At 47.2% G+C, this 21,707-nt stretch overlaps 1 protein-coding gene across 1 annotated transcript in view; it reads right to left on the bottom strand.

The window, feature by feature from the left end:
• Positions 1 to 20,863, bottom strand: part of EFR3B (EFR3 homolog B) — a 47,268-nt gene extending 26,405 nt beyond the window's left edge. Inside the window, exons 1-3 of the mRNA XM_036263223.1 lie at positions 20,786 to 20,863; positions 19,392 to 19,519; positions 11,096 to 11,246 (exon numbers count right to left, since the gene is read on the bottom strand). Of these exons, the coding sequence (XP_036119116.1) occupies positions 11,096 to 11,246; positions 19,392 to 19,498 (258 nt within the window). The 5' untranslated portion in view covers positions 19,499 to 19,519; positions 20,786 to 20,863. The remainder of the gene's footprint in view (positions 1 to 11,095; positions 11,247 to 19,391; positions 19,520 to 20,785) is intronic.
• Positions 20,864 to 21,707: the final 844 nt, after the last annotated feature.

Here is a 21,707-nt window from a genome sequence, read left to right as displayed (position 1 = left end):
CAGTTATGACACTATTTATCCAGAGACAACATCAGACCCCACAGTCAAGGGTTGTCCTATAAGACTACCCCCACCTTCAGACTCCAGTGGCAAGTTCAGGGTGTCACCTGTGTTTTTGACTGACCAGCTGCTGACGGAAGGTTCTCACAGCCCCCTCCTGGGGTTTGATTAATTTGCTAGAGTGGCTCACAGTACTCGGAGAAACATCTTACTAGAGTACCAGTTTATTATAAAAGGATATGACTCAAGAATAGCCAGGTAAAGAGATGCAGAGGGCAAGGTACATGGGACGGGATGAGAAGCTTCCACGCTCTCCCCAAGAAGGCCGCTCTCTCCACAACACCACCTGTTCGCCAACCCAGAGGTTATCCAAACCCCAACCTTTTGGGTTTTGTGGAGGCCTTGTCACATAGGCATGATTGATTAAATCATTGGCCACTGGTGACCAAACTCAATCTTCAGCCTCTCTTCTCTCCCTGGAGCTTGTGGGGCAAGGGACTGAAATCTCCCACCCTCTAATCACATGGTTGGGTCTCCTCCAAAGTCGTCTCACTAACATGCACCTCTGTGGTGGTGGAAAGGGGCTTTTTATGAATCATGACACCTATTTCACCTCTATGGTGCTTATCACTTAGGACATTTCCAAGGTTTTAAAGCTCTGTGCCAGAGACAGGGACTCAGACCAAACATACAACATTGTAACTATTCCTAAACGTAGCTAGTTAGTTCGCTCTCACAATGGTCAGTATTGACTGTCAATCTATTTTCCTATTTAAATACTTAAAAGTTGTTAATAAGTTTTTTTTATGCATAAAATTAGCAATTTCCACAAACATCATTAATTATTGTAGTATTTTGTTCTTGCAATACAGGTATACATTTATTTTCTGCTGGCTGATACAATCTTAACATACAAAGCTGATAAGGTAATCTTTCCTTCCAAGTTACATCTAAAATGCATACATATATTTGCAAGCAAATATTTTTATTGATTGATTGATTAATTGATTTTAGAGAGAAAGAGAAAGGGAAAAGAGAGAGAGAGAGAGAGAGAGAGAGAGAGAGAGAGAGAGAGAGAGGCATCCATTTGTTGTTTCACTTATTTATTCATTTATTGGTTGTTTCTTGTATGTGCCCTGACTGGAGATTGAACTTCCAACCTTGGCCTATTGGGAGAATGCTTTAACCAACTGAGCCATCCGACCAGGGCCTGCAAGCAAATATTCTGATATTAGCAATAAATCCGAATGACATGGCTTGCACTGTTGCTGTGGTTGTGCAGAAGAGGCGTAGTGTAATCCATGTGATCACAAGATTACTGATTAGACACAAGTTCTGGAGTTCTGGAAACAACAATGAAGTCAGCCTTTGGCTCCATGACCTTCATAAGCCCCCTAAGGCTAGAACACAGACCTAGGCTGATACGGAGGCTGAAGCTAAGTTTGTCTGAAGCTAAATTTGGGTGCATTGCTGCTCTTAACCATGAACAGGATGTTCCCAGGCTGCGCTCCCCACAGCTGAAGCCTGACTTGGGCAGGGCATCTGTCTACTCAGAGGGGACATGCAGCTGCAGGAGCTCTACCTGCAGGCCTACTCTGCTAGGAGGTGTGACTTTTGTATAAAGTGAGCAGCCTGCTCTTCATTCACTCGAGATCTTAATTTTTTTCACTTATACTTTATTTACTTCCCATATGATGAAGCAGCTTAAAATAAGACTGACTATTTGTGTGTCTGCAAAAGTGCATGCATTTGAGAATAATTAAAACAAGACTGAAAAAAAAGAGGCCACTAATAAAAAGGGAGAAACAGTCCAACCAAGACTTTGCCCATAACGTTTAGTGTCAGCGTGGACTCAGATGCATGTCAGGGGAATGAATGACCAACCTTCATGTTCACTGGTTTGGGACTTTATGGGCTGATAGCAATGAAAGTTTAGAAACTTATATAGAGCAGGTACTACCTTAAGCATTTTACATACATCATCTCTTTTATTTCTTATAATGACTCTAAGTAGAGAGCTATTATTATTATTCTAATTTTACAAAGAGACTGAGACCCACAAATGTTAAGTAACTTGCTCAGGACCCTGCAGGCGTGACCTGGGTCTCAACCCCCTGTGCCTCCACGGCAGGGCAGCCGGGCTCTATCCTGTAAACCCCCTGCCTTCTATTCCTGCTCACTGTCCTGCCACTGCCTCGACCATGACTCAGCACAGTCGCTCACACAGTGAGGGAGGTGGATCATTGTCAAGAACAAGCAGAGGATGAAGCCGTGCTGGGTGACCTCAGTTTGGTCCCATCAAGGAAGCTGGGAGAGGGAGGGCAGTCGTTTCCAAACACTGCGGTACAGCAGTCAGGGCCTCCAACCCAGGCATGCCGTCGGTCCTGGACAAGGCCCAGGGAGTCACCTTTTAGCAAAGGCCCAGGAAACTGGTGGATGGGCTGATGGGCTGATGGGCCGAAGGGATGCTGCAGGGTCACTGGCAGGCAGCCTGTCCTCTTCGCTTCCTCTGCACCCGGACGTGTGTCTGAATCGATCCCTATCTCCGGAGTGTGCCATCAACTCCCCCTTCATGTTCCATGTTGACTCGCCTCCTCCTCAAAGCGCCATGGAGCCATGAGCAGGACTGGCCCGTCGGGCGGCTGGCCTGGGCACTGCTCGCTTCTGTGCCGTCCAGGCTGCTCAGTCTTTCCACTAGGACCCCCTGGCCGTGAGGTTAGAACCGAGATTACAATTCATTTTTTAAAATGAAAAATTTGGTGACAGCCATGAAGGTAACGCAGGGTAGAAAACACGTCCAGGATTCTTTCTCTAAGTCCACAGTGGCCTTTCTCTAGACTGGGCCCACGGGGTCGTCGGGATCTATTCCAACCGAGGCACCGCAGCTGATAACTTCTGTGACCCTCTGTGTCCCTAGATCTTTGCTCTCCTGTACTCTTTCCCCCGGAAACTTATTTTTGAGTCTTCTCCTCAGATTTTGATTTTTTGACAGAATGGTTCTTCTACTTAAAGACTACGCTCCCCCTCCATTGGCGGGGCCTGTGACCAGCCGCCCTCTGCACCTTGTCATCTGTGCGACCATGGACATGCCGTGTAACTTCGGGGCCACTGTTCCCTCATCTGTAACATGGGGACACCAGGACTGATGCCATAGGGTGGTCGCCAGGGTTGAATGACCAGCACAGCGCCTGGCACTGAGGAGTGCTCGGGCACAGCGCTTTGGTGGACACAGTGACAGTGGTGGCTTGTGGTCTGTTCCATCCGCTCCGGGCAGTGTGACCCTTGTCCCTTCCTTGCCGCCAACACGGACCTAGACGGGCAGTCACAGAGGAGGAGTCTGGACAAGCAGTGTGGACCATGCCAGCAGCACGCTCAGAAGAAAAGTGGTCACAGCCACCCCTCAGAGGACTGGCGCTGGAGGGTGGGAGCGGGGGTGATGACAGAGCACAGGGCAGCTGGAAGGTGGGGCCGAGCCCCTGAAGCACCATCCGGGGACTGAAGGTCACTTAGTGAACAGGGTTGGCAGGACTCTTGCTCTGTTCCGAAGTCTGGCAAGGAGAATGCACGTGCTGCCGTACGGACGGAGTGTGCCCTGCTTCCTATGCTATGGGTGGCACCAGGGCTAGCCAGTAAAATAGGCACTTTTTTGGTACCAGGATCTCTGAGCATCCTTAGAAACCCTTCGTTTGATAGCTTGATAGGAGGAGCTTCCCTTCTCGAGCCTGAAGAAATGGCAGGACAGACACTCCAGTCCAGGTGACCTGGTCAGGGAGCCTTGGCCTGCAGTGTCCCTGGGGGCCGCTCCTAAAGAGCCCACCCCAAGCTCTTCCTGAGTCTCCCAGGGCTGACAGGAGGAGGCCGAAATGGAAACTTTGGTGCTTGTGGTTCTGAGGGTGAAATCAGGGTGCTTCACGGGGACTCTGGTCAAGGGACCACACCCACTGTGGAATCCACTTGGGAAATATGCCCAAACCTGGCTGAGACGGGGTTGAGACTGAGGTTCTGTGGTGAGCAAGGCCTTCATGCCTCTTTTTAATCCTCACCTGAGGGTATCTTCCCACTGATTTTAAGATAGAGTGGTTGCCTCCCACACCACCCTGACCAGGGCTGGGGATCAAACCACAACCGAGGTTTGTGTCCTTGACTGGAATCGAGCCCGCGACTCTGTCTGTGGGCCAACGCTTCAACCACTGAGCCGAACCGGCCAGGGCGCTTCCTCCCTCTTCAACAGGCAGTATAGTGTTATGAGTATGAGAAGGCATCTGGAGCCAAACTTCATTTCTGAGTCCCAGCGTCTCTACTTACTAGGAGGCCGATTTGGAGAAAATTACCTGGGCTCCCCTTGTGTCTCAGTCCCTCATCTATGAAATGGGGCCACCAAGAGCAGCAGCTTTGTTATGACCAGCCCATCACAGTTAATAGGTGTAGCCCCCCGCCCCCCCCGAAGCATTTTCAGCTTGCAGTCAACACTCCATGAGTTTTCACTGGGCCCACTTGCCCAGGCCATTGGCCACTGTTTTTGTTTTAGTTGTTAATCCTCACCCAAGGATATTTTTTACATTGATTTTTTTTTTTTTTTTTTTTAAGAGAGAGCAGAAGGGAGGGAGGGAGGGTGAGAGAGAGAAAAACATTGATGTGAGAGAGACACATCAATTGGTTGCCTGCCACATGACCCTGACTGGGACCAGGGATTGAACCTGCCACTCAGGTACATGCCCTTGACCAGGAGTTGAATCTGCAACCCGTCAGTCTGCAGGCCAATGCTCTAACCACTGAGAACCCCAGCAAGGGTAGGTCATTATTATTTTTTTAATATGTATTTTTATTGATTTTTTTTTTTAGAGAGAGGAAGGGAGAGTGAGTGAGATAGAAACATGGACATGAGAGTGAACTATCAACTGGCTGCCTCCTGCACGCCCCCTACTGGAGATTGAGCCTGCAACCCTGGCATGTGCCCTGACTGGGAATCAAACCGGCGACCTTCCAGTGCACAGGATGTTGTCCAACCAACTGAGCCACACTGGCCAGAGTAGGTCACTATTTTTTTACAAGCAGAAACTTTCCGTCTGTTTCATCCTTACCACTGCTAATTCATACCTTACAAATGGCTTTTACGAAAATGCTACTTGCCTAATGCATGAGACTGTGAAATAGTAAAGTTGTTTTTTTACAGATATTATAATGATGAGAAAGGTCTCCATGGCAATGAACTGAAAATCCTGAACATGTGACACCTCAAAGGCCATGGGTACTGCTAGGGCCACTCTTTCAAGATCAAAGTTTCAGCTCTTCGTGCGCCCTGAAGGGTGCCAAGCTGCTGGAGCAGATCACATGAACAGCCACATTGTGTGAAAGCTGAGAGTTACTAAGGGCCTGGGTCAATAAAGAGAGAGACGCTCCAAATATTGACATTGCAAAACCAGCTCCCCTGGGTCTGGAAAACAGAAGCTGAGCTGGCTGGTCTCCCTTTGGCACTAGCTGAGCCTCTCAGGCCGAAGTTGGCCCTTCCTTCTACAGATGGGCTCTCTGAGCTCCCCAGCTTCCTGTGGGCAACAACAGAACCGCAGTTTAAAATGCTGGGCCGAGAGCGAACCCCGGCTCCCTGACCCAGGGCTGCAGGCTGCACTGTTTACCTGCACAAGGAGAAATGGGGACAGCCTCTTTGCTTCCCTGAAGCGATCCTAGCAGGAGAGCAGATCTTGTAAACCACATGACTTTGACTTTAACACCCCCTGCCCCTGTTCTCCAACTGTTCTTGTTTACAGCTTTTCACTGAAGCCAGAGAAACAGCCCTCTGTGCTATGGTCACATCCTGCAAATCTCCTGACCGGCAGCCAGGACAGAGTCATTCTGGGACCTAGGACATCCTCTTCTGTCTACCCTCAGTACGCCTTCTGTCCTTCATGATTCCTTGCATAACCAGTGTGGTTTTAAGATCTGGGAAAGCCCAGTCCTTGCTGTCCGAGAAGACGATCCCTCTGGCCCTGAGCAGCCCCACGAGCTGGCCCCTGAGGCCCACGCTGGGGAGCACAGAGCTAGGGGAGCACGGCTGCCTCTGCTCTAAGACCCTGTCATTTGTTGGAGCTGACCCTGTGACCTGAGCCATTTCAAGGGCCTCTCAGTTCTATCTGACCTGGACCCCACTTCCAGCCCGCTGGTCCCCAGCAGTGCTGATTTCTGTACTGGTATTGGAGACAGTAGGCTTCTAGTTTCCAGACGACAGTTTGGAACACAAGAGATGATGGAATTGTCTGTGGGTGGCAGGCAGAGTGAGAGGAGAATGGAGGACCAGCTGTGGAGACCACGGGCACTTCAGGGACACACAGAAGAAGAGAATCATTGAAAGCAATTGTATTCGTTTCCTATTGCTGCTATAATAAATTACCACAACTCAGTGGCCTAAAACAATGCAAATTTATCATCCTACAGTTCTGAAGGTCAGACTAATTCTGCTCCTTCTGGAGGCTCCAGAGAAGCATCCATTTTCTCAACTTTTTTAGCTCCCAGAAGCCACCTACATCCTTTGGTTCATGGTCCCCTTCCTCCACCTTCAAGACCAGCAGAGGAGCATCTTCAGATCTCTCTCTGTCCCTCTGCTTCCGTCATCATGTCACCTCTGCCTCTGATCCTTTGGCCTCTCTCTTAGAAAGACCCTTGTGCTTACTCTGGCCACCTGGGTAATCCAGGATGATCTCCCATCTCAAGATCCTTAACTTGATCATCTCTGTAAAATCCTTTTTCATCACAGAAGGTAATATTCACAGGCTCCAGGGATTAGAACGTGTACATCCTTGGGGACCATTATTCAGCCAACCACAGAAACAAAGAAGGATGCGCCTGGTGGGACGAGCCAGAGTGACAGGGCCAGGAAGGTAGGGGACAATGAAGAAGGCACAATCAACAGGGACAAATGCCACCAAAGATCAAACATCAGCTGAAAGATGAAGGGGGATGGTTATTTGCATGGTTTCACAAATTTCTAACTACAAGGACAAAGGTGTGCTTTCTGCCCTGGCCAGTTTGGTTCAGCGGTTAGAGCATCGGCCTGCGGTCCAGGGAGTCCCAGGTTAAGTTCCCTCTAAGGGCACGTACCTCAGTTGCAGTTTGTCCCTGGCCCCAGTTGGGGTCGTGTGGGTGGCAACTACTCGATGTGTCTCTCTCATGTCGATGTTTCTCTGTCTTCCTTCCTCTCTCCCTCCCGCTCTGTCTGAAGATAAATGTAAAAGTGTCCTCGGGTGAGGATAAAAAAAAAAGTACTTTCCCACCGAGCGATCCCAAGTCACTACTCTACCCTGGGATTGCACTCAGCATCCACGAAAGGGGGACACCAGATATGGGTGCTCCCGTTGTGACACTCAGCACCCCCACAAAGTAATATGGCCAAGTCTTTAACTGCATCCAACCAAATCGTCACATCCTAGTCCAGTTTGTAGGAAGTACAGGAGACAGGAGAGCAAAATGAATGACACCACAAGGAAATAACAGACAAATCCAGAGTGTGGGGCAGTCTACAATGCCACTGACCTGATCTCCGCAAAAGGTCAATGTCCTGGGAAACAAAGAGGGACAGGAGAGGGATTGGGACTAATTAAGAGACATAAGAGACAGAAAACAAAGTAAATGCATGATCTTTATTGAATCCTGATTTGAAAGATAGTAATAAAAGACAATTTGGGGACTATCAGAAAAAATTTGAATTGGGACTAAATATATATATTTTTAAATCAGGGAACACAATGTTTTGTCCGGTGAGCTAAAGGTATTTTGTGGCTATGTGGAACATAAAAATTTTGGTTTTTTTCTTGTTTATTTATTTTTATACTAGAAGAGAATTGAACTTATGTTTGGACTCAGGGAAGGAACCAGAGAGGGAAAGGGTGGAGACATGGAGAGAGAAATAATGGATATAGAAAGAAAGGAAAGAAGGAAGGAAGGAAGGAGGGAGGGAGGAAGGAAAGAAGGAGAGAGGAAGGAGGGAAAGAGGAAAGAAGGAAGGAAGGAAGAAGAGAGAAAAGGAGGAAGAAAGGAGGGAGGGAGGGAGGGAGGGAGGAAGGAAACCTTGCACAGATTTAAGACTGCAGTGGTCAGTGGTCCCCAAATCTGCTGCTAGTGCTACAAGAGAAACTAAAACATAGACTCCCAGGTGCCCCTTCCAGAGACACTGATTAGTAGGTGTGGCTGAGACCTGGGAATCTGTCAGTTTCCAAAGCTCTGCAGGAGACTGTCCTTGGCCAGGTTTGGGGCCTTGAAGGGGTTGGGTGTCTGAAGACATGCTCTGCAGAAGGATGAGATCTGTTGTAAGCCCATTCAGGCAGTAAAACCAGGTCTGAGGGAAAAGCCACCGGGAGGCAGAGGTGACTAAGGGTGAGCCTGACTGCAGGGCAGCCAGTGCCAAGGCTGGCTCTGGGAGAGGACCCCACACTGGGTGGGGCCCAGTGAGAAGAGAACACATAACATGAGGCTGAATAAATCACCATCTAAATCTAGAGTTCCAGCTGGTGCAAGCATGGGCGAACTATTTCACTTCTCTGGGCCCCCATTTCCGGGCAGAAAAATCCAGCAAAATGGGGGTGGTAGATGAGCTCTAGTTTTCCTTTCCTTTCTTTTTCCTTTTCTTTTCTCCTTTTTCCCTCTCTCCTTCCTCCCTCCCTCTCTCCTTCCTTCCTTCCTTCCTTCCTTCCTTCCTTCCTTCCTTCCTTCCTTCCTTCCTTCCTTCCTTCCTTCCTTTTTCCCTCCTTCCTTGTTTTTCTGTCAGCTTTCTGGTGGCAAAACCCTTTATCCCAATGAAAAGTTACAAGCTTCCCAGAGTCCTTCTGTTCCTGCTCCTGCACCCTGCCCCGGCCCCCACAAAGCCTCAAATCCCCACAAAAACCAGTTGAAACGCCTGGGCTCGACTCACTATGATTGTATCAAGCACTAGCATGCTGGCAGTTCCAAAATGACGAGAAGAAAAAGAATGCTCTTCTTGGGAATGCTCGAGAAGCTTCCAGGCTTAGAGAGCTGGAAAGCGCATCCGGAAGAGAGACACTAGCAAAGGCTGCCTCCGAAGCTGGACCTTGAGTCTATCACAATGATTTGACTTAATTTACTCATAGCTGCTTTTCCTTACCTGATCATTAGTTGACTCGCATCTTGCTGAGGAAATGATTCATTGTGATGGAGAATCTAGGAATTCGCGGGGCCCTGAATGTTCAAGGTTGTAACTAACAAAACGCCCACCCGGGGCTGGGACTTGCTGTGAGGAAAGCAAGAGCTGGTGGCCACCTGTTTCTGTGTCTCCCATGGGGACACGCCCTCAGGATGACTGGTTTATTTTCCATTCAGAGTTCTCTTCTAGACTATAGTTATCTGAAACAGGACGAGGGAAACAGTATCTGAAGCTGTTGCCAGGGCAACCTGACAAAAGACTTCACCCTCAGCTACTGTACATGCGATTTGTCAAAGGCAGCTGGCTCACAGGGAGAGGAAAGAGAAGGGCATAGGTTGTGACTTTTGGTTAAAAAAAAAAGTAAAGTTGGAAGACTATTTTCTGGTTAAATCAATTTACGTAGAACAGGAAAACAGCTGTGACCCGCGCAATAAAAATTCAGAAAAGGCAGGAGGGGAATGCTAAGAGGGCAACCCTTAAACGTTGTTTTGTGTGATATCTATAAAACAGTTACACAGAAGAACTTTTAAAAAACATGTTTTTATTGATTTTAGAGAGAGAGCGCACTACATCAGTCGCTGCCTCCTGCACGCCCCCTACTGGGGGATTAAGCCTGCAACACAGGCAAGTGCCCTGACCAGGAATCAAACCAGCAACCCTTTGGTGCATGGGACAACGCTCAATCAATAGAGCCACACCAGTTGGGCATATCAGAGTTTTTAACACCAGGCTGCCTGGAGACCTGGAGCTGAAAGTATGCCCTGAAGAGGGAACAGAAGAGAGGGCAAGAGAAGAAAGAAAGCAACGAGAATATTCAAGTATGTACAGACACACATGATGCTGGGTGTTCTTGACACATGTGCCAGCTCTTCTCTCCCAGAACCATAACCTCTCATGACAGCAGGCACTGTACTGAGAGCAGCATTAGAGAGCGTGGCAATTCCACCTGCTCGTGGTATCTATGAAAAGACGGAGGCCGCCCTGGCCGGTTTGGCTCAGTGGTTAGAACCATGGCCTGTGGACCAATGAGTTGTGGGTTTGATTCCGGTTAAGGGCATGTACCTCAGTTGTGGTTCATCCCCGGCCCTGGTCAGGGTCGTGCAGGAGGCACCAGTCGATGTGCCTCTCTTGTGTTGATGTTTCTCGACACAAGATGTTGTTGATGTGAATGTTTCTCCCTCTCTCTCTCTCTCTCTCTTTCTTTCTCTCTCTCTCTCCTTCCCTCCCTCCCACTCTATATGAAGATAAAATAGAAAAATATCCTCGGGTGAGGATAAAAGAAAAAGACGGAGGCACATAGAAGACAACTCGCTCGAGGTCACCCAGCTAGGTACAGGTAGAACGAAGTCAGGAGCCCTGATTCCTGCTTCCCCATGATCTTTCCACTTGTTGGCGCCTCTGTCCTGTGGATGTCGTCAGTTTATTCTAGTTTTGAAAGAGGCATAACCTGGACTAGGTTCAAGGGATGTCCCGTGATGCCAGGGGCCAGGCTGTGAGGGTGCCAAGCACCCCTCCCATCCCTTTTCATCTATTTTTATGTCTCTTAGGGCCCCACTTAAAATTATTTAAGGAGCAAATCTATTGCTAAAAAAAGTTTGAAGATCATCAGTCTAAAGATAAATACATTAGGATAATAGTGATGGTTGCCCAGCCTTGTAAAGAGACTGTAACCACTGAATCATATGCTTTAATATGATGAATTTTATTTTTTAAAATGTATTTTATTTATGATATATTTATATATATTATAATATATAAATTGTATTTATATTCAAATAAAAAAAAACCTAAATATACCTTTATTCATAGCAAGGGGAATGCGAAGACAAGCACTGAGTTGTACTTAGGGTCAGAAACCAAATAGGAATGGATCATGACCCTGACCCAGAGGTTTCACCCTCCTCCGCCCCCCACTTGCACCTCCAGAGCCCGTGGGCAGCTCCTTACCGAGTTGGTGCCCAGGATCTGCAGGTTGGGCTTCTCCGACTCCAGCAGCTTGGCCACCATCTTGAGGAAGCTCTCCACAAAGAGGTTGATGCTCTGGCAGTGGCAGGCCATGAGCAGCTGGTCCAGCGCCTCCATGGCGATGCACACGTACCTGCGGACAGACCAGAGCCATCACCAGCCTCGCCCAGTCCCCTGCGCTGCCTGACAGCCATAGCGACTTCTTGGGCAGCACCCAGGTAATGAGGTCCCTCTACAAGTTGTCAGTGCCTTCACAGGACGATCACCAGTATCACGGTGGTCATCTTCTCCTTCAATGCTTCTTAAATCCCAAGAAAAGTGCCAAGAATCAAATTCCTCCTGAGAATCAGGAGTGCATGTCTAAGCTCACCCCAACATTTGTTCCTTGACAGCAGTAAAACAAGCACAAGGCCCTGGCTGGTTTGGCTCAGCAGTTAGAGCGTTGGTGCTCGAACCAAAAGGTTGCAGGTTCCATTCCCGGTCAAGGACATGTACTGGGGTTGCAGGTTTGATCCCCAGTCCTGGCCAGGGTCATGTAGAAGGCAACTAATCCATGTGTCTCTTTCATATCAATGTCTTGCGCACTTTCTCTCTCTCCCTCCCTTCCACTTTATCTAAACATCAATGAAGAAATACTCCCAGGTGAGGATTAACAACCCCCCCGCCAAAAAAATACAAAACCCCTGAGCATATGGTCAGGCAAGGTAAATGGTACTCCTCCTACTCACAAACCATTTGCATTCCAAAGAAAACAAGGTAGACCTTTTTTTTTAAAAAGGCTATCTTTTAACTTCTAATGAGGAAGCTACTGCAAATGTGTCAAAACTTATTTTTTTAAATAATTTAAATCTTTATAATTATCTTTAATAAGTTAGGTTTCTGGGCCAGAATTCTAGATGTCACCCCTGGAATCTCTTTTCCCCCTTGGCCATAGTGATTTAGAATTTCTTTTTTTTTTTTATCCTCACTCGAGGACATTTTTCCATTTTTTGTTCAGATAGTGTGGGAGGGAGAGAGAGGAAGAGAGAGAGAGAAACATCGACGTAAAAGGGACACATCAAGTGGCTGCCACCAGCACAACCAACAAGGGCCTGGGACAAACTGCAACCGAGGTACGTGCCCTTAGCGGGAACCGAACCCGGGTCTCTCTGGGCCACAGGTTGATGCTCTAACTGCTGAGCCAAACCAGCCAGGGCTGATTCAGAATTTCAACTGAGTGTGTGGTTGCTCACTAGGAACTCTTCCCAGCCTCTCATGTTGCTAGTTGAGGCCATATGGCTAAAATGTCGCCATTGAAATGAGGGGAAGTGAGGTGAGCAATGTCAGCATCAATTGATTAAAAGATAGGATTGTCCTCCATGTCCTCTCTTTCCCTCTTCCTACTGGCAACAGCTGAACACCCAGAGCGAAAGTCCCTGGCTGACCTCATGGCGCAGAGCCCACGGACCCAGTCTGGACTGTTACGTGAGAGAAAAACCACTTCCACATTGCCGGAGCCACTGTAGTTTCGAGTCTCTCTGTACCCTAAATACCATGAGTATCTGATCATTACGGTTAGGAGTGCTTTGGCAACTTGAAGGTGCAAGTAAATGTGAGTCCTAGGCAATCCGAAGCAAACCAAGGGTCTGACTTCACAGGAAAGAGAAGAATAAGAGCTGAAGCGATTCTATCCTGCCAGAGGAGAGACCCTCGCAAGGCTTCATGGACTCAGAACTGGGCTCATGTGCCCATTGCAGGCTGGTGAGCCTTCTACCTGTAGAGCCAAACCACGTGGAATAGAAAAGTACTTGCCCATCAAAGAAAATGCAGGGGAAGGAAAGTGAACGGAGAACCCCCAAACCTAACTGAGGCGCTAAGGAGCCAGGATAATGTCTCTAAGTCAAGAGCAAGTAGCAAAAGAGTCCCCTTAGAGATTGTGGTGAAGCTGTCACCATGGGCTTCTGACGTGCTAAAGCTGCCTGACTCTCTAAAGTCAGCCTCAGCTGCTGTACAAATAATAAAGGGTGCATTCAAAGATTTGTTCTGTATGTGATCCAAATTGTATCCATCTTTGACTGTTAGACAAGTATTTACAAATCCTTGGTTAGCTAGTCTTTGTCTTCTTTTTTTATTTCTTTTAGTTTTTTTTTTTTGGTCAGTTGACTTTTTTATTAAATTTATTTTTAAATTTCAGTACAGTTGGTATATACAATCTTATATTGGTTATATTAGTTTCAGGTGTACAATATAGTGGTTTGACATTTTTATACCTTACAATGTGATCACCTTGCTAATTCTAGTCATCATCTGTCACTGTGTAAACTTATCACAATATTATTGATTATATATATTCTCCTTCCCTCTTTTACCCACCCTCACCCTTCTCTCTTCAGGTAACCATCCCTTTAGTCTCATTCTATGAGTCGGCTTTTGTTTTGTTTTTAGATTCCACATATAAGTGAAACCATATGGTATTTGTTTTTCTCTGCCTGACTTATTTCATTAGCATAATACTCTCTAGATCCATCCATGTTGTCACAAATGGCAAGATTTCATCCTTTTTTTATTGCTGCATAATATTCCTGTGTGTGTGTGTGTGTGTGTGTGTGTGTGTGTGATATCACATCTTCTTTATCCACTCCTCTATCAATGGACACTTAGGTTGCTTCCATATTTTGGCTATTGTAAATAGTGCTGCAATGAACAAAGGGGTGCATATTTCTTTTTGAATTAGTGTTCTTGTTTTCTTTGGATAAATACCCAGAAGTGGAATTGCTGGGTCATATGGTATATCTATTTTTAGGTTTTTTGAGGAATCTCCAGACTGTTTTTCACAGGGGCTAAACCAATCTGCAGTTCCAACAGTGCAGAAGGGTTCCCTTTTCTCCACATCTTTGCCAATACATTATTTGCCAACTATTATAAAAAAGTTGACTTTTTTATAATAGGCATTCTGACTGGTGTGAGGTGATAGATAGCTCATTGTGATTTTGATTTGCATTTTCCTGAAGATTAGTGATGCTGAGCATCTTTTCATGTCTTTTGGCCATCTGTATTTCTTCTCTGGAGAAATGTTTTCTCATGTCTTCTGCCTATTTCTAAAATCAGATTTTGTTTTTTTATTGTATTGTATGAGTTTCTTATATATTTTGGATATCAACTCCTATCAGAATATATCATTTGCAAATATATTGTCCCATTCAGTAGTTTGTTTTTTGTTTTGTTCAAGTTTTCCTTTGCTATGCAGAAGGTTTTTAGTTTGATATAGTCCCATTTATTTATTTTTCTTTTGTTTCCCTTGCTTGAAAAGATATTACCAAAAAGATATTACTCAGACTGATGTCAGATAAAGTTTACTTCCTATGTTTTCTTCTAGGAGTATTATAGTTTCAGGGCTTACAATTGAATCGTTAAACCATTTTGAGTTTATTTTTGTATATGGTGGAAAAGTGGTCCAATTTTATTTTTCTGCATGTATCTCTCCAGTTTTCCCAACACCACTTGTTGAAGAGACTATTGCTATTCCACTGTATATTTTTACCTCCTTTGTCATAGATTAGTTGACTATATAAGCAAGGATTTATTTCTGAGTTCTCTATTCTATTCCATTGGTTTATGTGTCTGTTTCTGTGCCAGTACCATCCTGTTTTGATTATTATAGCTTTGTAATATAGTTTGAGATCAAGGAGTGTGATACTTCCAATTATGTTCTTTTTTTTTAAATCCTCACCCGAGGACATTTTTCCATTTTTTTGTTCAGATAGAGTGGGAGGGAAAGAGAGAGAGAGAGAGAGAGAGAGAGAGAAACATCAACATGAAAGGGACGCATTGAGTGGCTGCCACCTGCACGACCAACCAGGGCTGGGGACAAACTGCAACCGAGGTTTGCACCCTTAGCGGGAACCGAACCTGGGTCTCTCTGGATTGCAGGCCGACACTCTAACTGCTGAGCCAAACTGGCCAGGGCAAATTATGTTATTTTTTCTCAAGGTTGCTTTGGCTATTCGGGGTCTTCTGTGGTTCCATATAAAATTTGGGATTATTTGTTCTAGCTCTGAGAAGAATGACATTGGTATATTGATAGGAACTGACTATAACACAAGGCTCTACAATATATTTTGTGGCAGCCACTTAATTTCATCTCTTGTGTGTCGAAGCTGTCTTGCACATGAGTCGGCTTTGCAAATCTAACCATATAAAACAACAGCAGTCATGGCAACTTCTATTTTTTTTTGGAGACATCAGAAACCATTTCTTAGGTAACCTTGAGTTAACTTCTACACTGAGCAACCATAGAAACACAGCTTCTCTACTCTGAAATGTTCCTGTCCACTCCTATAAAGTGTATATTTCTTTTATCTATGTGAACTGTCAACTTATTAAATTATATTTAATATCATTAGAATAAAATATTATAAAATATTATGAAATAGTCATCTCTGGGCACATTCACAAATGGATCAGGTCACGGTCTTATCTACAGAGTATCTTTGACATACAAAGGCAGCGCTGGGTCTTTGAGCTCCTTCAGTGAACAAAGTCACCATTCTTCCCTGCTCCGGGGGCTGGCCATTCCTGGCTCACTGCAGCCTTGCCTTCTCATTACAGCCTTGACCTTCAGAGGCCATCACAGTCACAGCCCAGGAAACCTGCTGTGCCTTTCGGGCCCCGTTCCAGCATGTTTCAGGTCCACTGTGCGGGCCAGTGAAGCAGACTGAACCTTGCAGGGCTGGGGCCCTTCCAAAGGGGACAGCCTTTCCCTGCAGACAAACCAGGACACATTTGGCTAATCAAACATGTCAGGTGAGAACGGGGGCAGGCAGCATAAACTTCTTGTCTCTGATGAATCACCCCAGCGTTCTTCTGTGTGAAGGGTTGCACCATTATTTAATAGAGTTTAAATGAGGAAAAGGAAGGGGTGGAGTGGGGTTGGCAATAGAAGAAACTAGAAGGCCTTCCAAAGCCTAAAGCTTAGATTGTTGCTTTTCCTTTTCCTGTAAAAAAAAAATAAAATTCCAGAAAAAATCCTGATAAGGAAAAACCATCCTTGGCTAAAAAAAAACACAAACAAAACGGCAATGACCAGGAATGGAAATTTTGAGGGAAAGTCAAAATTATGGTAGAAATGAAACTGAAAGTAATGAAGATTAAGGCCTAGTTCTGTGAACACATTATTCTTCATTCCCCATCTTTGATCCTAACTGTAAGGATGGAAGGATTGTGATTATGAACTTAAACTTTTCAAAGTATCTTAGATTAGAAGTCAATGGGACCAGAACTCCCTAGTCCAGTGCTTGCTGCCTTGGTCCTTTCTTGCCATAACTTACCAAGGTATGCCCTACACTCGCAAAGGGAATAGAGCACAGGCTTCTTAGGGTGATACCTTCCAAAGAGGACTAGGGTCAGACAGGTTGGTCTTAGCAGAGATCTGATCTGGGCCTGGAAGGCATCCTGTGTTGCAACAGGTCTGGGAAACAGAACTGACCTAACTGGGTACTTGGAACAGAATGGGGCAGGAAGGAGGTGGTGAGGACTAGTCCACTGCAAGGCCCAAGGGAGAAGGCAAGAACAGGTGACAGACCACAGCAGCAGATGACAATCAAGGGCCTGGATGTACTCGCAGGGCTTCCCAGCAGGTGAGGAGGACCCAGCAGGACCCAAGGAATCTGGGATAAAGTGGGGTTCATGGGCAACAACCAAGTCCTGGAGGGGACACCAGTTGTAACAACAGGAACTTAGGGTCAAGGCTCGAGGCTGAAGGTGAGTTATAACAACTGAGGAAAATACACAAAAGCTCTGGTGTGTAGGAGTGAGGCAAAAAGTGCCTTGTGTTGCATTTCAGCTGGTTCTATTTGAACACCCTGTGTTCAGTCAGGAGTGGGCCCAGGAGCTGGGGAGGTGCTGAGCCTCCAGGAAAGAAGAAGCATACCAAATCTGGGATCAGACTTAGTTGGAGAGGAAAGACAGATCCAGAGTCGGAGATGAGGGCCAGCAGGCAGGAGAAGGGGGGCAGCTTCAGCAAAGCCAGTCATTGCCCAGGAATCACTCAAAGAGCAGTGCCCTTGACAAAGAACTTCTGGGCTGTGTGAATGGGTTTGGTCAGCCCCACTCCTGGACAGACCTCCTGGGTTTTAGGGGCCCAGAAGTAGTGGTTGACCTCAGCCAATGGCAGGAAGGATGAACATCCTCGTCTAGTAGGAATCTGTGGTATCTCTGAAACGTCAGCCCCATCCTCCAACCAAGTTCAGGGTCCTTCTGGAGAACACGAATCTTTCAGGAGCTCCACCAGGTCAGCTCTGCGGCCAGGCTCCTCAGGGAGCAGCCCATTCCTTTTGGTGTAAGCATCCCCATCCTCCAGGGCTCCAGGCACTGGGGAACTTGGCAGCATGTAATTTGGTGTCTGTCTGCACATGGCCAACACTCTGTGGTCATTGTCAACTGACCCTGCGTCTCACGCAGCACTGCTGTTACCTGCCTCGCTCTCCAGTTTCTAGGGGTGTGCTAGCAGTCGGGCTGCACTGGATCAGAAATACACAAAGAGGAAGGAGAAAAATATGAGGAACTCTTGCTTTGTGCTGCTCTGCACATTCACTGCCCATCACAGTCCATGCCAGTAAAAAATACCTTGAAATTCACACCTTATGCTCTGTCTGCCCACATCTGGTTATTGATGCTGATGCTAAACACACATGAGCACACAGTTCACACACAAGTGGAAGGGGCGATGCTGCAGGGAGGCAATGGAGCAGAAGAGGGTGGTTTTGCCACTGGGTCCAACATCCAAGGTTCATGCCCCTTATGGTCAAACCATAAATACGGACACCTGCATGACGGCAGGGAGCCCGCCCTTTCCGTATGCAAAGATTCTGCTCTTCCAAACCATCAGGGCCGAGGAAGGTGATGAGGAGTGAGGCACTGGGGAGAGAAAGCCGGGAGGGGGAGGAGAGAGATGGGCTCCACCAGATTTTTTTTTTCTCTAAATATTTATGACCAGAGCCCCCAGGGAGGCTTTCAAGGCTTTAAATACTTAGATGCTGCAATGGCCACTTTTAGCAGGATGATGCCGACTTTGAGTTGCAGTTCTGAGGGCAGTGGGATGACTCTAAGCGGCTCTGCTGCCACAGAACACTCTTACCAAGAGAACGGCACAGGGCAGGCAAATTTGCGTTAAAGTTTAATGTTATTGCTCGCATGCTGGTTTTGGGTTCAATCGAGGATAAAGTCATCTTTACGTGCGTGAACCTGCTTGCTATATATCAAGGCGATTTATATAATCGGCATAGACACTGTTGATATTCGTGCCCTTTTTCTTGAGTGTGTGACTTAATTTTATTATTTAAAATGGTCATAGAAATGAATAGTTTTTGGTCTCACTTTTATACCAGGGACAGCTTGATTCAGAGGTGCTGGGGGGTCCTGCAGAGGTGTGGACTCCACATGCTGTCAGAGCAACACAAAGCTTTTCCCTCTGTTCTCTTTCCGTCTTCCTCACCAGGCCTTGGAGGGAGGCGGTGCAGCTGGGCAGTGGTGGGGCCCATGGAGGGGGTGAGGGGGAGGCAGAGAGCCAGGGGGACTGACAGCCAGTCCATCTGGAGTGGGTCTAGAGCAGGCGTGGCATGTGTGGTGGGCGGGGCTGGGTGAAATGGTGAGTTAGGGGCAGGCTGGGAAGACTCTAGAGGTCAAACTGAGGAGCGTGGATTTTATTCTAAAGGAGCTAGAAGAGTGTAGCTTCAGATCTGTGTTTTGAAGATCAAAGCCAGCAGTATTAATTTTATTATTATTACATTTTTAATCCTCACCTGAGGATATTTTTCCATTTATCTTCAGGTAGAGAGAAAGGGAGAGAGAGAGAAACATCGACGTGAGAGGGACGCATCAACTGGTTGCCTCCTGCACAACCCCAACCAGGGCCGGGGACGAACCAGAACCGAGGCACATGCCCTTGGCTGGAATCAAACCTGGGACTCATTGATCCATGGGCTGATGCTCTACCACTGAGCCAAACTAGCCAGGGCCATAGCCATCAATATTAATGGAAGGACCAGAACAGAAAAGATAGGAAGCAGGGAGATATTTCCAAGGCTACTGACATAATCTGGAATAAAAGAGAGTAAAAGTTTGCACCAGGAGAAAGGTATGGTGGAAATAAAAGGTAAAACAAAGACCAGCTCATAGGTAGAGAGCAGGTGGGCAGGTGGGCTGGGGGTAGGGGTGAACAATCATTCAGTCCACTATCATTTTCGTAAAAGGACTCTATGTTTTACTCTAAAAATATTTTTCACTTTTCCAAACGACTTACCCATATCGATGACGACCCACATCACGGATGAGCCTCTCGGAGAGATAGGCGCCGATCCGATCCAGCTTCTCTGGAGCTGAGAGGGCGTAGAAGGTTAGCTTCTCCATGTTGGTCTTCACCAGGCCATCCTGCAAAAGACAGGTGTTCCTGCTCACTGCGGTCCTGCCGTGGCCAGAAGAGTTCAAGTCTCAAGGTCAGTATTAATTCAATTTAATCAACATTTGGCAGAGTGTCATTATGTATGTGACAGACGACATACAAATTTCAGGGATATAAAGATGATTAAAATGTAGTTCTTGCCCTGGCCGGTTTGGCTCAGCGGTTAAAGCGTCGGCCTGCGGTCCTGAGAGACCCGGGTTCAGTTCCCGCTAAGGGCATATACCTCGGTTGCAGTTTGTCCCCGGCTCTGGTCAGTCGTGCGGGTGGCAGCTACTCGATGTGTTCCTTTCACATCGATGTTTCTTTCTCTCTCTCTGTTCCTCTCTCTCCCTCCCACTCTACCTGAACAAAAAAATGGAAAAATGTCCTCGGGTGAGGATAATATATATATATAGTTCTTGCCCTCCAGGAACTCACAACTTAGCCCAAAGTGTGTTAGCTATAACTAAAACTAGTAAGTGATATGAATGTATGTGTGTGTGTGTGTATATATGTGTGTGTGTACATGTGTGTATATATGGGTGTATACAAATGTGTGTATATACATGAAAGCACATATATGCATGTGTGCATGTGTGCGTATGAAGGCTTCATTGACAGTGACTTGGAAGTAAACGTGTTGGCTATCCAGAACCAAGAAATGAACAGGAGGAAGGAGGTGGCTCTGTAACTCATAGGACCTTCTCCAGAGGGTGCTGGAAATGTCCCCCCTACACCCACTGCCCATCACGAAGAGGCCACTGATTCCCAGAGAGCAAGTCAAGTACATCAGATTCTGACATTCCTGCAGCCACCCAGCGTGTGATGCAGCCTGCTGGTGAAGTGGCAGTCTGGAAGCCAAGAAGCCAGGCGCCCTGCTGCGCACATCCAGACGTCTGACAGATACCAGAGGGAGCTGGGGAGAAGACACAACCCAAGAAAGGGAGTGCTCACACTAAACAGCAGGAAATAGTGCCATCAAGAGAGTTAGCTGCTCAAGGAACCATCACCCAGAGAGATGCGAGGGAGAAAGACGAGTGAGATGTTGTTCAGCAATGGCCAAAACGCACTTCCAGGGCCCGCTGCACATGCCGACTTCAGAGAGCTCTAACCCCCTCGGCTTCAGGGCCCCAAGGGCTTCTCCGAGGGGGCCCGGACGAGGGCCCTGGAGGCCTGCCTTCCCTGGCCGCACCCCTCTGAGCCCTGGACCGGCTGAGACGGAGAGAAGCACAGTGCCCACTGGAGAAGTGACGCACCTCGGGGTCCTCAGGGAAGATGTTGTCAACCAGCCTTTTGTACCTGGGGCGTAGGGCGCCACAGCAGCCACACACACCTGGAACAGCAAGGGGGGAAACTCGTGAGCACAGCCTCCAGGTCAGGCTGAGATGACCTGGGAACCAGGCCAGGTGTCTTGTAAGAAGCCAAACCCAAGCTGGAAACAAAAACGTCCCTCCCGTAGAGTGCAGGACCTCACCCTTCCCTGGGGTCGGCCTCTCCCACTGCTTCCCCACAGTCCAGAACATTTACCTTCCTCGCTTCACATCCTTTGCTTGGGGTCAGGCACAGGGCCCTATGCAAGGGCGATGCCTGCAGACGAGCACCTGTTCACGGTGCCAGGCCATGGAGGAGCATTTCGAGGGATGAGGCTTTGGGGCGGGAGCTTACATATAGATCAGATGCTGCCCCCACATATTCCACAGTGCTGTACATGGGCATGTGCGCCTGTGTAAACACTCTCTCTCTCTCAAACTGAGCTGGGACAATACAACTTCCTCCTGCAGCTCAAGAACCTTCCCCAAGTCGGGAAGATAGACATAGCTTGGAGACTGATCGCTCTTCCCATGCTGCCCCACTTCTTTCCTCTTCTCAGTCTTCTCCATCACCCTCTCCCGAAGCCATTTCCATTACAGAGTGTTCCGTGAAACTATGATAAATTAACATTACCATTAATGATTAACATTTGAAAATGCATCTTTAACTGTGGTGTTTGAATGTTGGGCAGGGCCCCAGGGGCAGCCAGACCACAGTCCTCAGTGCCAGCCTCCCGCCACCACGCTGTGGCCAGATGACAAAATGTGATCCGCTTTAGAAAGCCAATCTATGCCATCCAGGGAGCTGCGAGGGCCTCCTGCTTTGTCTTTGATGCTGTGACATGAGGGTGTTAGGAAATCAATGACA

Source organism: Molossus molossus, unplaced genomic scaffold, assembly GCF_014108415.1.
Source record: "Molossus molossus isolate mMolMol1 unplaced genomic scaffold, mMolMol1.p scaffold_m16_p_15, whole genome shotgun sequence".
NCBI classification, from domain to species: domain Eukaryota; kingdom Metazoa; phylum Chordata; class Mammalia; order Chiroptera; family Molossidae; genus Molossus; species Molossus molossus.
Note: the sequence above shows the minus strand (reverse complement) of the source record. Positions and strands in the feature narration are given on the sequence as shown.